General features: G+C 55.1%; 1 protein-coding gene across 3 annotated transcripts in view; it reads right to left on the reverse strand.

Annotated features, from left to right (window-relative positions):
* The window catches only part of IGF2BP2 (insulin like growth factor 2 mRNA binding protein 2), a 15,564-nt gene extending 1,639 nt beyond the window's left edge, over positions 1 to 13,925 (reverse strand). Inside the window, exons 1-13 of one of the 3 annotated variants that reach the window (XM_026855356.1) lie at positions 13,877 to 13,925; positions 13,451 to 13,502; positions 12,802 to 12,865; positions 10,007 to 10,279; positions 5,801 to 5,935; positions 5,253 to 5,375; positions 4,810 to 4,945; positions 4,511 to 4,630; positions 1,997 to 2,065; positions 1,720 to 1,836; positions 1,376 to 1,450; positions 991 to 1,122; positions 600 to 713 (exon numbers count right to left, since the gene is read on the reverse strand). In XM_026855356.1, the coding sequence (XP_026711157.1) occupies positions 600 to 713; positions 991 to 1,122; positions 1,376 to 1,450; positions 1,720 to 1,836; positions 1,997 to 2,065; positions 4,511 to 4,630; positions 4,810 to 4,945; positions 5,253 to 5,375; positions 5,801 to 5,935; positions 10,007 to 10,279; positions 12,802 to 12,830 (1,323 nt within the window). In that variant the 5' untranslated portion in view covers positions 12,831 to 12,865; positions 13,451 to 13,502; positions 13,877 to 13,925. Of the gene's footprint in view, positions 1 to 599; positions 714 to 990; positions 1,123 to 1,375; positions 1,451 to 1,719; positions 1,837 to 1,996; positions 2,066 to 3,547; positions 3,572 to 4,510; positions 4,631 to 4,809; positions 4,946 to 5,252; positions 5,376 to 5,800; positions 6,654 to 10,006; positions 10,280 to 12,801; positions 12,866 to 13,450; positions 13,503 to 13,876 lie in introns of those variants that run through there. The other 2 variants (XM_026855357.1, XM_026855358.1) reach the window with 2 other exon arrangements.
* Between the last annotated feature and the right edge of the window lie 497 nt (positions 13,926 to 14,422).

Below are 14,422 nucleotides of genomic sequence, written 5' to 3' on the forward strand. Positions count from 1 at the left end.
GGGGGGGTGGAAGCAAGAACCGGGGGTCAGTGTGGGCACCGCAAGCAGCCTGAGTGGTTGTTCCCCCCTCTAGGCACAACAGCATCTTGCTGCCCTCCGAGCTTTAAATTACAGAAGGAGCACATGGTTCGGCCCAGACGTAACTAAGGATGTGCTAAAGAAGGAGCTGCTCTGCTCCAACACAGATGCAGGTGGAGTGCTGCAGGGTTTTTAACTTGTGCTGCTTCTATCGCTTCCCAAGGTCCTGAGTTTTGGGGTGCCACCATCCCACTCGAGCAGGCAGAAGACAAGGACATGCACCCAGGTGGGATGTGGGCGCCTGGGAGAGCTCCCTGCTGGCACTGATGCCAGGGAGGAGCTGATTCACACCCCAGGGGCCACTACACATGGTGCCCAAGACACAAACTTGAGCTAAATCAAGCCAGTCTTTAATGCTAGCACAGCTGGGGAGAGCTGCCAAAACACCTTTTGTGCGCCCTGGGTGCACAGGAACCACCCAAACCAGAGCGGCAGGCTGCTCTCGCAGCCCTGTGCTCCATGGCTTTCCTTTGTGGATTAAACTGGCTGGGAGTATCAGAAAAGCCACAGCCTAACCTTACCTGACTGGCAAAGAAATGCCCAATGATTTTAACAATGACCTCCTCGTTCTCGTCTGGGGTTTGGTCTCGCGGCACAATGACTTCTGCACTAGTTAAATTCTGCAGTTCGTTCACCTGAAGGAAATGAAAGAGCCCTGGGTTTTGTTGGGGAAAAGCTGAAGTCACCCTGAGCTCTGAGCCAGCACGTGGTACCGGTACCAGGCTGCCGTGGTTCCCACCCTGTCCCCTCCTTGGGATGGTCACCACCCAACGAGAGCCACCACCAGGACACAGGGTTGGGGTCAAGACGTTGCTGAGATCACTGAGCACCCAGGCTTTGCCCCCCCGCCAGGCAGGGGTGACGGGTGATGCCCTGGGGCAGGGGGGAGCATCCCTGAACCCCCCCACCTACCGTCTTGCCACCTTTGCCTATCACACGGCCAGCGGCGAAGGAAGGCACCTTGATGTGGGCTTCAAGCTTCACTTCTTCTTTTGGGTTAAAGAAGTTTTCCTCTTTCAGCTTCCCAAATATTCGCCCCTGGGCCTGGAGAGGAGACATAAGGGGAGGTAAAACCGGTGGAAATAAAGCCCTGGAGGTGGCTGCTGTGCCCTCCCCACCCCGAGCACAATGATGTGCCCATGTCCAGCAGCACCAAAACCATAGTCCTGAGCAAAAAGCTCCCCTGGCATCCACGGAGGTAAACCCAGGCTGACAACACAGCAGTGACTAAAGGGATGCTCTCGACTTGTCCCTTGGCATCCCCCTAGCCACAGCCCCCACCCCATGGCCAGCGCACCTTGAACTGAGCCTCGGGCGGCCCTGTGATGATGACCATCCGCTCGCTGGCGTCAGGACCTTCTGCTGGGGCTATCTACAGAGGGATGGGGGAGAAGGTGCATCAGTGTGGCCCTGCTTTGGCAAAACCTCCCCTGTGGGACATCCCCCCATGCAGGCACACCCCCCGTCAGGAGCAGCCCCTCCCACTCAAGCAGGGGTGATAACCGGGGCATTTCAGGACCGCGTTTCTACTAATCTGGGGAGTAAAACCACTCCCCAAGGGTTTCCATTCGCTGCCCTTGGCAGCAGGAAGGGCACACTGAGGCACGAAGCCCAGGACCAGCCCTGCAGCACCCTGCTCACCTTGATGGAGGCACCGGCAAACCGCGCCAGCTGCTTGATGTGCTGCCCCTTCTTCCCAATGATGGCCCCCACCGCCTGCGTCGGGATGAACAAGTTCACAATCTCCTGCTCTGGCAGCTGGCAAGGGCGCAGAAAAGCGAGATGGTCAGGGGAGCAGCCGAACCGTGGCTGCCTGCCCTCCTGACAGCATCCCAGGACAGCAGCTGCCCGCCCTGGCCGAGTGCCAGCCCTCCCGCAGTGCCCAAGATCTCACAGAGGGAGGTACAGCAGCACTTACGGGGTGCTGATGGGGGAAGGCACCGGCTGGGGGGGCTCCGTACAGACCAGAGAGGTATGCTGAGGAGCTCTATGGCAGGAGAGAAAAGGAGGGTCAGTGACATCCCCAACATGCCAGCCCCTTACCAGCCCCCCCCAGCCCGACACGGAGCAGCGTGCCACCACCACCACCACTGGGCAGGGACACAGAGACAACTCTTCAGCCCCTGAAACCCCTCCCAGACAGTAAGGAGGTATCCGAGGGCACATCAAGGTGAGCAGCAGCCCGGATCCTGCACCTGCAGCACAGTGCAACGGGGCTGGGGGGTGGATGGGAGCTCCCAGTTACCCCCAGTTCCTCCCCACTGCTGTTTTTCTGGCTGTGTCCTGCTAGTGTCTGTAGTGGAAAACTGGCCCCTACAGCCTTCTGGAGCAGCCACAACCCTGGAAAGCTGAAACCACGCTGTAACCACCACTGATCCCCTGTGGAGAAGGTGGGAGTTTGGTGAGAACTGAGCAAAACATCTAGCTTTGCTCTGACTTCCATCACCACTTCCCTTCTCCAGTTCCAAGAGAAGAAAAAGCAAAAAGGCTGAAGCTGTTCTCCCAAGACCTGTGCCGGGGACAGGGAGAAAGCAGTGTGTCTCTCTATAGCCAAAAGCAAGGGGTGCGTGCCAGCACCCCCAAACCAACCCAACCCAACTCCTCTTCAACTCTTCTGTGTGTCAAACACATCAGACATCTCTCCTGGCAGCAGACACAACTCTCCTGCTATGGATTTGGACAAGCACAACCAGATGCTACCTGCAAACCATGGTTACTTGGGCAGAGAAGACACGGCTCCCCTGCCCATGGCAGACATCACTCTTGCTCCCAACCCTCTACTTAAATACACTGCACTGAGGCTTTTGTGCTCCTCCTCACACTGAGCTCATGCTCCCTGTGTCCATCCTCTGCTTCTGGCATCGGGCTGCTTCATGTCTCCTACACCAACATCTCCTCTCCTGCCCAGATGGTCCTTGTGGCTGGAGTGGGCACAGCACCTCCCTAGCTCCCCCCCTTCACCGTGACGCTGCTTCCTCATCCTCCATCCCCGACAGGTCTCTAGAACTCCGGAGTTGAAGTGACAGCCACTAACCCCAGGTCCCACCGAGGACACGGTCAGAAATAACCACTCGGAGGTGTGAAACACAAAGTACTTAAGGGAAAGGAGCTGCCACTGAGCCAAGATGGTTTCCTATAAGGTTTTTTGCCAGCTCCTTGTTTTACTCTAAAAAATGATGGCAAAGGCAATTGCTCCTCTTGGCCTCACTGTGGTGGCTTGGAAAAGGCCACGCAAAGGTGAAGGAGCCCACACCTTCAGAAGACCTGCCCAGCTCCTCTCCATCACACCAACCACCGCTCCAGCAGACGTTTCCCGAAGGCTGCGCACGCTCGGGCGGCCGATGCAGGCAGAGCATCCTCCCGTTTGCGGGCTGGCAGCGCACGGACAGACAGACCCTCTCGCTGCCCTCCAGGGCCATCACACGCGTCACACTCATCCACCCCTCCACACCACCAGCCTGTCACTCACCGTTCTCCTCCGACCGCTCTGCTGCTGGCGTCGCCAGGAAAAGAAAACAGCACAAGTAAATGAACCCGCGTGCCGGTCGCCACGCAGCCAAAACTCATCAGCAGACGTATTTAGACAGACTAACAGAGACAGACCACAGAGCCTGGTCACCCTAAGGGTCCTCTGCAGATGCTAGTGGGCTGGGGATGGACTTTCCCAATCAGCACTTTGGCCAGCACATTTCCCTGACACAGGATGGTCCCTGCCTGCGTGCAACATCAGTGGTTTGGAAACTGCTTCTCAGGCTTGCTTTGCCCCAGTGCCACAGCACCCCCAGAAAGAGGAGAACCCTCGCCTATGAAGTCAGGTGCAGATCAGCTCCCAGCAAGCACAGCCCCTGGGGTGCTAGGGCAGGGATCAGAGCTGGCGGCGGTGTGGCACAGGGCGTGCTGCTTGTCCCCTTTCCCATCATGCTCTGCACGCCCTGTGGCGATGCCGGCAGGGTCAGGTGGCCACTGAGACCAGACCTGCAGGGCAGAACTCAGTCCACACCATCACAACCCAGTGGTGTGTCTGGAGTCAGGACAAAGACCACCTACATGTTTTTTCCATGCCAGCACAGGCACAGATTGCCCCCAGCCACCTTCAGAGAGCAGCACCCTTGAGACATGGTCAGTCATTAAACACAGGTGAAACCAAGCTCAGCACAACACGGGGATGCAGCTGATCTTCCCGGGGAGCTAAATCCAAGGAGGGACAAGCCACGTTCATTCACTCTCTTCTCTGCTTCACTGCTGTGATGAGCATCTTCCCCAGATGGCCAAGAGTCAGAGCTCTTGTTCAAAGCTCCCCATGAGAAGGCTCCTACAGATTCCTACAGCTCCTACAGTGTCCACCCAAACCCAACAAGTACAGCAGGAGAGTCTAGGGACCACTCTGCCCCCAAGAACACATCCTCCACACCCCAAAACCTCTTGCACTTACTGCAAATGGGTGGTACGGGGCAGCCGCTGCAGCCCCTCGGGTGGATGGGAGCATGGAGAGCCCTGTTGAGAAGATGCCCAAAGCACTGAGGTTCAGTCCTGGGATCAGGTTGGCTTGTTGCTGGGAAAGCAAAGACAGGGAGTAACGTGTAAAAGGCAGAGTGGGGCTTTTGGGGTTCTCACCACACCATGTGGACATGACTGGCAAGGCCAAGCCTTGCCATAACAGGAGGACTCCCCCCGCAATTTTCTCCTGGCCACCTCAGCAGTGGATCCCAGGCGGGAGGGCTGGCAGCTTACATTGATGGCCACCACGTCGTTCTCATAGGCCTCTCGCAACTTCTTCATGATCTCCACTTCGGCATTGGAGCACGCCTCTGTGCTGCCCTTCACCGTGATGGTCCGCTCAGGGTTATAAATGGTTAAATCCTGCAAACTACCCCACAGATAAATCTGGAGATGCAGTTACATTTTTTTCTTCAAGTCAAAAAAAAAAAAAAAAAAAAAAAAAAAAAAAAAAAAAAAAAAGGAAAACTCAAAATCAAAGGTGAGGGTTCCCCCATGAGACAGCGTGAGGCCACACGCCCTCTCCCTGCCCAATGCCACCATCCACCTGGGATGAGGAACGCCCACCCGGGATGGGGAACGTGCATGGGAGGACAAAAGTGCTCTGTTTTCTGGCTCCAGTGCTGCCCGTACCGTGTTGAATGGAGGGGGATGGCTTGGTGCTCATCTGGACTTACGGGGAGATGGTGATCTTCGTGCCCGTGTCCTGCTCAATCTTCTTGAGGTTGCGGCCCTCCTTGCCAATCAACCTCCCCACCAGACTGTTGTGTGCTAGGATTTTCAAAGGAATCTCTTCTGCTCTAAAATGGATTAAAAAATAAATAAACCTAAAGGTCCATTTTGCCAGGAAACCAATTTCCAGCAACGGGTACTAATGATGTGGTGGAAGGAGCAAAAGAACCACCACCATTTCCCACCATTCTATCTCCTCAAGTTCGGGGGAACGGGAACGCAGGGAGTTCCCAAGCCTATCTGTATTTTGTGGTGTTCTGTTCTCCAAGTTTGCCTACATGCTCTTTGGACCCACCTGAGCTTCTGGTCTCTCCAGCACCGTCAATGACATCAGGAAGAAGTGACTGAATTTTAAGTTATTAACTGACTCATGACTCTATCCCGAAACTCTGAATGCCACCAGTTCCCTCAGGGGGTGGGGAGTGACAGAAGATGGCTGAATTTACCTCCCTTTCACCAAATCTGCCTGTTTTGCTGAGCCAGGGGCACTTACAATTTAGTTTCATCAGCCTCCTTTTGCATGATATCAAGGATCATGCGACATGCTTCAGAGCACCCCTCTGGCGTGGCATGGATGGTGATGGGCTTTTCGGCGGCGCCGGCATTCTCCTTCCGATGGATGTCAACCCTACAGCAAAACAACCAGCAGAGAGGAGCACCCTGAGATGCGGCTGGTGTCATACAAAGGCTTTCAAAAGCTCAGTAGCTGAGCCTGCTATTCACAGAAAAGCTCATTTCAACACCTGCTCAAGCTTTGGGGTGAACCTGGGTCTCGCTGATGTACATCTACAGCCACCTGATCTCATTCAAGCCCAGGTAGTGTTTCGATTCTGTTGGCTTAGATCAGATTTGAGCTACGTTCACCTTTATGACCTGAGGTCTTTGAGGGAGCTGAGGGATGTCAATCAATGTGAAACAATGCATCAAGAGGGGGCAGAACAAATTCTCAACTGGACAAAGCCCTGAGCAACCTGGTCTATCACCTCTGACACCAGTCCTTCTTGGAGCAGGAGACCCGATGAGAGGTCTCCAGAGGTCCCTTCCAACCTCAGCCTCTCTCCGCACAACACCCGAGGCTGTCCAGCAATCAGCAGCTGCCACAACCCTTGTGTGTCGTTCGGGACAGAAAGACAACTTACCCTTAGGCAGCGTTTGTCACGACATGGAGGCACACGTCAACAACAACGCTTGTACTCACGCCCTTCCACGGGAGACCAGAAAGCTCTCCCTTGCGCACCGGCAGGGACTGTGCTCTAGCTCCTCTGGTCCTCCCCTCAGCTCATGGCGGGGAGGAGGCACATGCCTCCAGCTCGCTCCTCACCGCTCAACCGTACCTGGCAAAGGCCCTGAGAGAGAGGGAGAGAGGAAAGCAGGGTAGGAGACTCCTGCACGTCAACCACGCATCTTGAAGAACAGGGGTAAGCAACCTTGCCATCTTCGCTGAGTCCACGCACTCTTCCTGCCAGAGGATGATGCTGTGCAGCCATCCTGCCATCAGCCACCACCTCGGCATCCCTGTCACTGCTGCAGCCAGGGTTGGGCTGGCCCAGATCTTCTGAGGAGGTGCAGTAAGGTGGCTGCTCAGCCACTCAGTCAATGCCCCCAGCGCTCAGCTCCAACATGGTGCCCTCTGGCCATGTTTCTCTTTTTGTAAGAGGTTCCAATCATGACCGGGATCATTCATGGGTGCTGCTGTGCATGCAAGGCCAAGGGTTGTGGTGCAGAATCACCCCTAACCAGTGCCACATTTGGATGTTGCAGGGTCACAGTGGGTTTGCACAGGTCAGCTCTTCCAGAGGAGCTCATGAACCAGCACGTAGCACAAGGAGACTTCATCTACGGGTAGAGGGTGAGCAGCTGGGTGAACCGTCCCCCAGTCAAGGGAAGAGCCTATCCCACCAGCTTCAAAAGGGACCCCAGGGTGGTTTCATTTGAGCACTGAACAGGGAATGAAGACAGAGTTTGATCCCTTTGCAGGCTACTTCTTTCCAGATCTCCTATGGCTTCAGCCAGAGCTGCTCAGGCAGGAGACTGGTCCTGCCTGGACTGTGCAAAGAGGTGCTGGCAACACCAGCAGTTCTGAGCTCTCCCTGCCCCTTGGTTATGTCTACAGTACACGGTGAGAGAGTTGCATGATGCGTGACACCCTCTAAGGCACTCCCAGCTGTGGAGCTCCATCAGGTTGACTTTGAGGATCTGTTCCTTCAGGGGCAGCACCCAGCAGACACAGGGACACCCACTGCCACCCTCTCTGCCGAGGAGAAGGCAAATGCATCACGACGTGCCACAAAGGCAATGACAGGCCCATGCTCCAGAGCAGTGCTGCAATGTCACACCAGGTTGATGCTCTCGGCTAGGTGGAACTGATGAGGAATCCATGAATGCCCCAAAAGAACCCCACAGACAGGAGTCAGGCCACTTCGTGAACCCATGAGCAGTTGAGGTTGGTGGAGATGGGGCGCACAGCTGAGTCTTTGTACTGAAGAGGGGCCAAGAGCCACAGATGGGCTGAATGGACCCACCGAAGTGATGAGTACCCTGGACAAGCCCAAGAGAGGGACAGAGGCTTGGTTTCTGGCTGACCTCCGACCCATTCCCAACCTGGATGTGCAGGCACGAGAGATGGGGGGCCAGGAAGGGGCTGCTGTGTTCAGGCATGTCCCACCCCGAAGAGCTGGAAGGTGGAGGAGGGCTCTGGATTTCCCAGCATGTCCCACCACTGCTGCTGCACAGCTCCATTCCAACAAGAGGATGGAGAAGGGGACCCTCAACCCCCTAAACTCAGCAGCAGCTGCCCAGGACCCCAGGGTGCTGCAGGCAGGGGAGACAGGGGCAGCTGACAATGGGGATGGCACGACAGGGGTAGGGCAGGTTTGCCCATGATGCAGCAGGAAAAACCTCCAAGACACCTTACGGGGCAGCTGGGAGGGATGCTGGGAACATTTTAGAGAGCTGTAGCCCTGAGGGACAGCCCTCTCAAGGTGGATGGTATGGTGTGCACGTAGGGGTATCCTGCCCCATGGCTGCTTGGTAGCAATGGTCCTCTCCTGACCAAGTTACAAGGGCTGCAATCACTGTGGAAAGTCATCTGGGGTGGCTTCTTGGTCTGGACTCCTCCTCAGCCAAGGATAAAGATGGGTCAACCTGGGGATAGTTTTGTCCCCTGGAGCTCAGGAGTATCTCTGGGCATCACTACATGTGGAGACAGGGGTGAAGTTCTATGTGACCAGAGGAATCCAGGACCCAACATCATTCTGGGCAGCAGCAGGGGCCAGGCAACAGGATGTCACCAGCATTCTCATCCCCAGAATCATCACGCTGGTGAGTAACGGTGGCCTGAGCAGGCACAGAGCTGCGGGCTGACACCCCAAACTGAAGGCAATGGTCTCTTGTGACTGCCCAGGCTGGGTGCATGAGGTGCCCCTTGGCCAAGGCTGGAGCAGAGGTGGTGGCCCGCCATGGCACATGGCCTCCCTGGGCAGGTCAGGAGAGGTGAGAGCACGGAGCACGGCCTTCCTCCATGACACCAGGTCTTTGGGGCAGACACGGTGAGCCAATCCACCAGGAGGGACAGCTCGGTGGCAGAAACTACCCCAGACAGCAGCGTTTGCCCTCGTGGTCAGGAGAAACTGGCAGCCAGTGCCTCCCACCTTCCTCACCAGGCTCAGGGCTTGCAAAGGGCAACCTTCCAGTCTTGGGTGGCAAGGACACAGCTACACCCATTGCTCATCACACCAGGGGACTCACCTGGAGAAGAAGGGCTTGCAGCCAACTGGGACCAGCTCACAGCTACTAGGTGGCCACGCTTTAGGGCTAGCTGGGCTTAAAGAGCTCCTCTCCCTATGTATCTGCCCCCTTTCCGTACAAACCTCTTCCTGCAAACCCAACGCTGGGGTTCAGCTCGCTCAGCTGCAGAGCAGCGCATCTTCCTACCTCCTGCTCAAGCAGACGTGCTATTACCAAATAATTTGCCTCTAAAAGCTTCTCTGAGAACTAGGACGCCCCGGAGGATGTTCTGGTACAGGAGTCCTATGTCCTGTGGGATCACCAGGTTCAGGATGATGAGCATGGGAGAAGACAGCTTTGGGTTAAACACAAACAAATCTGGGCAGGAACAAACCATGCAGGAAAACCATGCAGAAAATCAGTGATGAAATCAATGTGAACGTTGACAAGAGAAACACGGAGAACTTTGGCAATACAATCCCCCCCCTTCTTTTTTTTTCCTTCAGAATTAAAAATGCTAGATTGCAAAAAAAGGCTTCAGTTACAAAAAGCCCATCCTTCTCAAAACAGTGCTCTCACGGTGCCCCCTTTCCTCCTACAACAGCTCTAGCCCATACGGGGCGCTGCGGGATGAGCAAATCCTGCGGGCAAAGGCTGCGTGGGCACTGACCACTCTACCTGGGATCCCCCTCCAGCATTTTATCCCCAGATTGGCCATTTCTCCCTTTAGGGTTCTCGTAATCAGGCTTTAGAAACCCATTCCTGGCCTTTTGAACGTGCATCCCCCTCTTGCCACACCCAGACCACCCTGGCCAGCAGGAAGTTTAGGACAGAGGCTCTGCCACCATCCCATGGAGGCTGCATCCCAAGAATCAGCACTGGCCAGCACTCAAAAGCCCCAGATGCATGGAGGACCCATGCCAGGGACCTACAGCACCCTACAGAAAGAAACAAAACCATCTGAAGTACTTACTTTGACTGGGTTTGCTTAGTAAGATTCTTTATGGTCAAGCCCTCCTTTCCTATGATCGCACCAACAAACTGCGTGGGCACCAGCATCCGCAGTGGGAAATCGAGCTGTTTGGGCTGTGAGGAGCCCCCCGGGGAGGAGCCCCGCTCCCTGGAAGAGTAGGCCCCGCGACGGGATCGCTGTGGGGGCGGAGGGGAGCTCACCTCTTCATCCGGGATGTAGGAAATCTTGAAGGAATAGTTCTCAAACTGGTGGTCGCTCAGCTTCTCAATTGCCCTGCAAGGTAGGGAGATGCAGAGGGTGGTGATGGGATCTCCAGGGATGAGTACCCCTCCAGCGCCCCCAGCACTAGCCCTTGTAGACTTGCAGTCCCTCCTCAACCCGCATCTTCTTCCCTCCCTGGACTGGAGAAGGTGACCACGGGAAGCCAGAGCCCTTCAACCTTCCCAGTGTGGAGCAAGCCCCATAGCACGGTGGGATGATGTCCCCTCCCATGTGGGTGATGCCAGGGCTGGCACACAGTTTGTCCCACCAGCAGCGGTGGGATCCCAGCCTGGGGATCTGCCACTCCACCTGGGGAAAGCACTGGCCAGAAGCTGTCACACAGCATGGCAACGGTCTCACAGGCTTTTTGGACATGGGAAAGGTGACAGAGGGGCTCCAAGGAAGACACGCTGCTCCAAGAAGGACACAGCATGTGGTGCCTCTCTATCAGGAACTCCAACTGCCTCTCCAGCTCGGTGAGGCTGGAGGCACAGCACCTGGGCTCTTGATCCCCCCCAAGCCCTTCCTCAGACATGTGATGCTCAGTCATGACAGAGTCTACAATGACTTCTGCGGGTGGTGATGGCTTCAGCCATACTTCTTCCCTCTTCCCACCGCATCTCGCTTTGGCTGTTTACAGGCAGGCGTATGAATGCACCAGTGCAAGCAGCTCCTTGCCAGGCCTGAACTTCACATCCAGTGAGAACTTCTGCAACTTCACGGTCCCTTTCCAAAATCAGCACTGTGCCCCACAGTCCGATTTCTCTGTCAATGTCTTCCTTTCATCTGTTCCTATCACAACATGCTCTAAACCAAACACACGTACCCACAAACCACCCTTTTCTCCCATTGCTCACTTCTGCATCGAGCTGCTGGGCACCACCTAAGACAGGTGTCAGCTTGGCTCGATGCGACTGATCACAGTATCCTCTATAATTCTGAAGCCTCTCACTCCAAAGCATCAAGCATTGACTGTGTTGGTGAGACTCTTTGCCTTCCTTTCTTGCCACATAGCCCAAAACATCGCACCTCATGCCATGTTTATCCGTGGTCCACAGCACCTTCCTCCGGCCAGCCGAGGCTGGAGCACACCCAGCATGGCCACCCCAGCAGGCACAAGGAGGACTCTCCTCTGGCCTCCCAGACCAGCAGGTTGCTCTCCCCATCCCTGTCCTCCCAAGTCCAACCTCATGATGGGTCAACTCAGATGGGTGGTTGCTGGAACGTCCATCAGCAAATAGACTCTGGCAAAGGCTCTTGCTTGCATGGGGTCTGCCTGGCTCTTGGTCATATCAAAAATACCCTGGCCACTAAGTATGAGATGTGCTCGCTACTTACTCATAGCTAACTTAGTGCTGGTGTCTAGCACAGGGCTAAAGTCTCTACAAGTCTATAACAAAGCATTTGCTAGAAACAGTCCTCATGTTTCTGAAATAACCCCTGATTTGTATTTTTTTCCCTCTGCTGGTTACAATAAATCTATGTGTGTCTTCACACAGCCCTACTGCACTGATGCACAGCCTCATTGGGTTCTTCCATCCTTTTAAAGTTTTTCTTGATGGATGGCATTTCTTTAAGACTCCTCTGCACAACATGCAGGTTATTTACCCTCTGCTGTCCTCCCTCCCCTGCAGAAACCAGCCATGTAGCACTTGGCTCCCTCTCACCTCCTCTAACCAGTTATGCATCCACTCAAAAGCCCTCCCTTGATCACAGCAGAACTTTTTGACAGCCTTTTAGAAGACAACCAGACAGTTTCTCTCAACTCCAGGAATCAGGAGGAGACAGTCTCTGCCTATTTTGGTCTCCAACTTGAATCTTCCCCAAATGGCGGAGGGTTCCTACATCTCCCATCCTCACAGCGTTTCTTCACCAACTCTCCCACCTCCTTCACCATATTCCACCTCTTCAGCAGCTCGGGCTGGGTGGTCGGACTGGTGATTAGTCCAGTACATTCCCAGTTTAGGTCTGGACTTCCAACCTGGGAAGATGAATCCTTGATGAACTGCTTATCTGATCTGACCCTCAGCTTTCTAGAGAGCTCTGCTCCCTCAAGACAAGGCCACTGCAACCCTGCAGAGGACCTTGTAGGAAGGACAGTGTCCAAAGTGAATTGCAAGATGGCACATCTGGGAGCCCCCTGGGGGCAAGAGGAGAAGGCGGAGAGGACAACCACAGGGCTGATGGTCCCAAGCTGGTGCAGCAGTACCTGTGCATGTATGACAGGGCACCACGGGAGACCCCATCTCCCATGTGAGAGGGGAAAGCAAGGAGACTGCCCAGCAGTGGGACAAAGAAAAGACTGCTGGCAGAAGACACAGGAGATCACACAGCTCAAGATAAAACCAACACCTTCTTGCTGTATCCTGAGAAGATACACAGCTATCCCTTAAGGCACCTGAAGTTTACACTGTAAGAGCTTAGAAACAACCCAAGGAGGCTTAGAGAGAAGATAAGAAGCCTGGAAGATATCTGATATTCCTCAGTAAAAGTTCATGTTGTGTGAAAATACGGACAAAACAAAACCCACTTACACTTTTGCTTCTTCTTTAGTTGCATACATTACATTGACAACGGCTGTTTCTGTGTCTGTGTTGACTGGGGGAAAAGCAAGAGAAGGAGCATTACAGCACAGACAGAGACGTCATCACCGCTCCCAGCCTCCCCAGTATGCCCCAGAGGGTGTGGCAGGTGGGGATGAGGGGAGGGCAATGCCTGTCCCAAGGGGCACTGCACTGCGTGTGTGTTTGTGCACCGCTGTATTCTCCCCCAGCACAAGGACTGGCCTGGGCTGGCAAAGGACCATAAGGTGTCAAGGTCAGATCCCGCCACCCTCACTAAGAAGGATTCATGGTTGGACACCACCGACCTACCAGCAGACCCCAAACAACACTTGGCTTGTTTTTGCTTGCAGGGACAATTTTTTTTTTAATTTTCCAGTGACCAGGAGAAGCCCTGGGGATGGAGGACTGATGGCCCATGCCATCCCACTACTGGATGGGCAGCCCCATCTCTGTCAGCAGGGCTTGGGAAAACCATTTTAGCCCAGTACCAATGACTGGGAAACTAAGTTTCACCCCACTGTTTTTTTTCCAGTGTGGGCAGAGCTGTGGAGCTCTGGGACACTACACTGTGGAGTGCTGGGACTTCTGCACCGACAAGATCCATGCTGGACCATCTTACCTTGCTCTACATTCTCCACCGTGCCATACTGAGCTAACAGTCCATCCAGCACCTGGAGGAGAGAGCAGCAAACAGGACAGGTGAGGCTGCTGGGCAGGCAGGGAGCAGGCAGGGGAAGAGCCTGCTTCACCCACAGACACCCTCCAAAGAGCCCAAATCACCCAACCACTTCTTAAATGCCTCCACCCACCTGCATCCCATCATCCCAATGATGCCCTACTACTCAAAGCCGCCCTGTGCCTCTGGGACACACAAGCAGGCAGGAGATGGAGATCAGTCTATGCTCCACCTCCTTTCTGGCGTACTGGGAAGGTAAAGGGTGGCCCATCTGCAGACTACAGGCTCCAGCAGCACAGCTTGTGCTGCTCAGCACAACTGGTGGAGGAGGTCATGAACGGGATGTTTTTTGGATTGTCCACTTCTTACCTCCCACTGCAGGTGGGGGGGGATGTTTCGGATCTGGATCTTCCTGCTCCTGCAAAGACAAAGCCCAGGGTTAGGGTCTGCAAGCATGCTGCAGCAGGAGGGCAAAGGCTTTCCAGGAATCAGACAGCAGCTGGCAAGAGCCTGCCAAAGCATCCTGCTTCCCCACGCTGAGCTGGAGCAGCTCATCCCCAGGGAGAGCCATTTCTCCCAGCCTTTCACCAGTCACCACCCGCTGGGGCTGAAGCTGTCTTGGGAACGCTCCCGCCTCATGCTGGCTGCCGGGTTTCCAAGGAAACCTCCCGAAACGAGCCTCTGCAGAGTCATGGCCGCACAGGCAAGGCCGGGATGCACACACACCCCTGACCACACTGCCCCAGGCTGGTCAGGGACAGGGGGACAGGACCCCAAGACCCACCATGGCCAGCCCCGCTACTCCTTGAGGGGGGTTCTCCAAAAGTTCATCCTGATGATGTCCACCACTTCCCAGCAACATGTCTGCTTTCTGTGGGGAAACCTAAATATCATACATATCCTCAGAGGCCTGTC

This window comes from Athene cunicularia (genome assembly GCF_003259725.1).
Source record: "Athene cunicularia isolate RWA chromosome 9 unlocalized genomic scaffold, athCun1 chr9_part2, whole genome shotgun sequence".
Classification (NCBI taxonomy): Eukaryota; Metazoa; Chordata; class Aves; order Strigiformes; family Strigidae; genus Athene; species Athene cunicularia.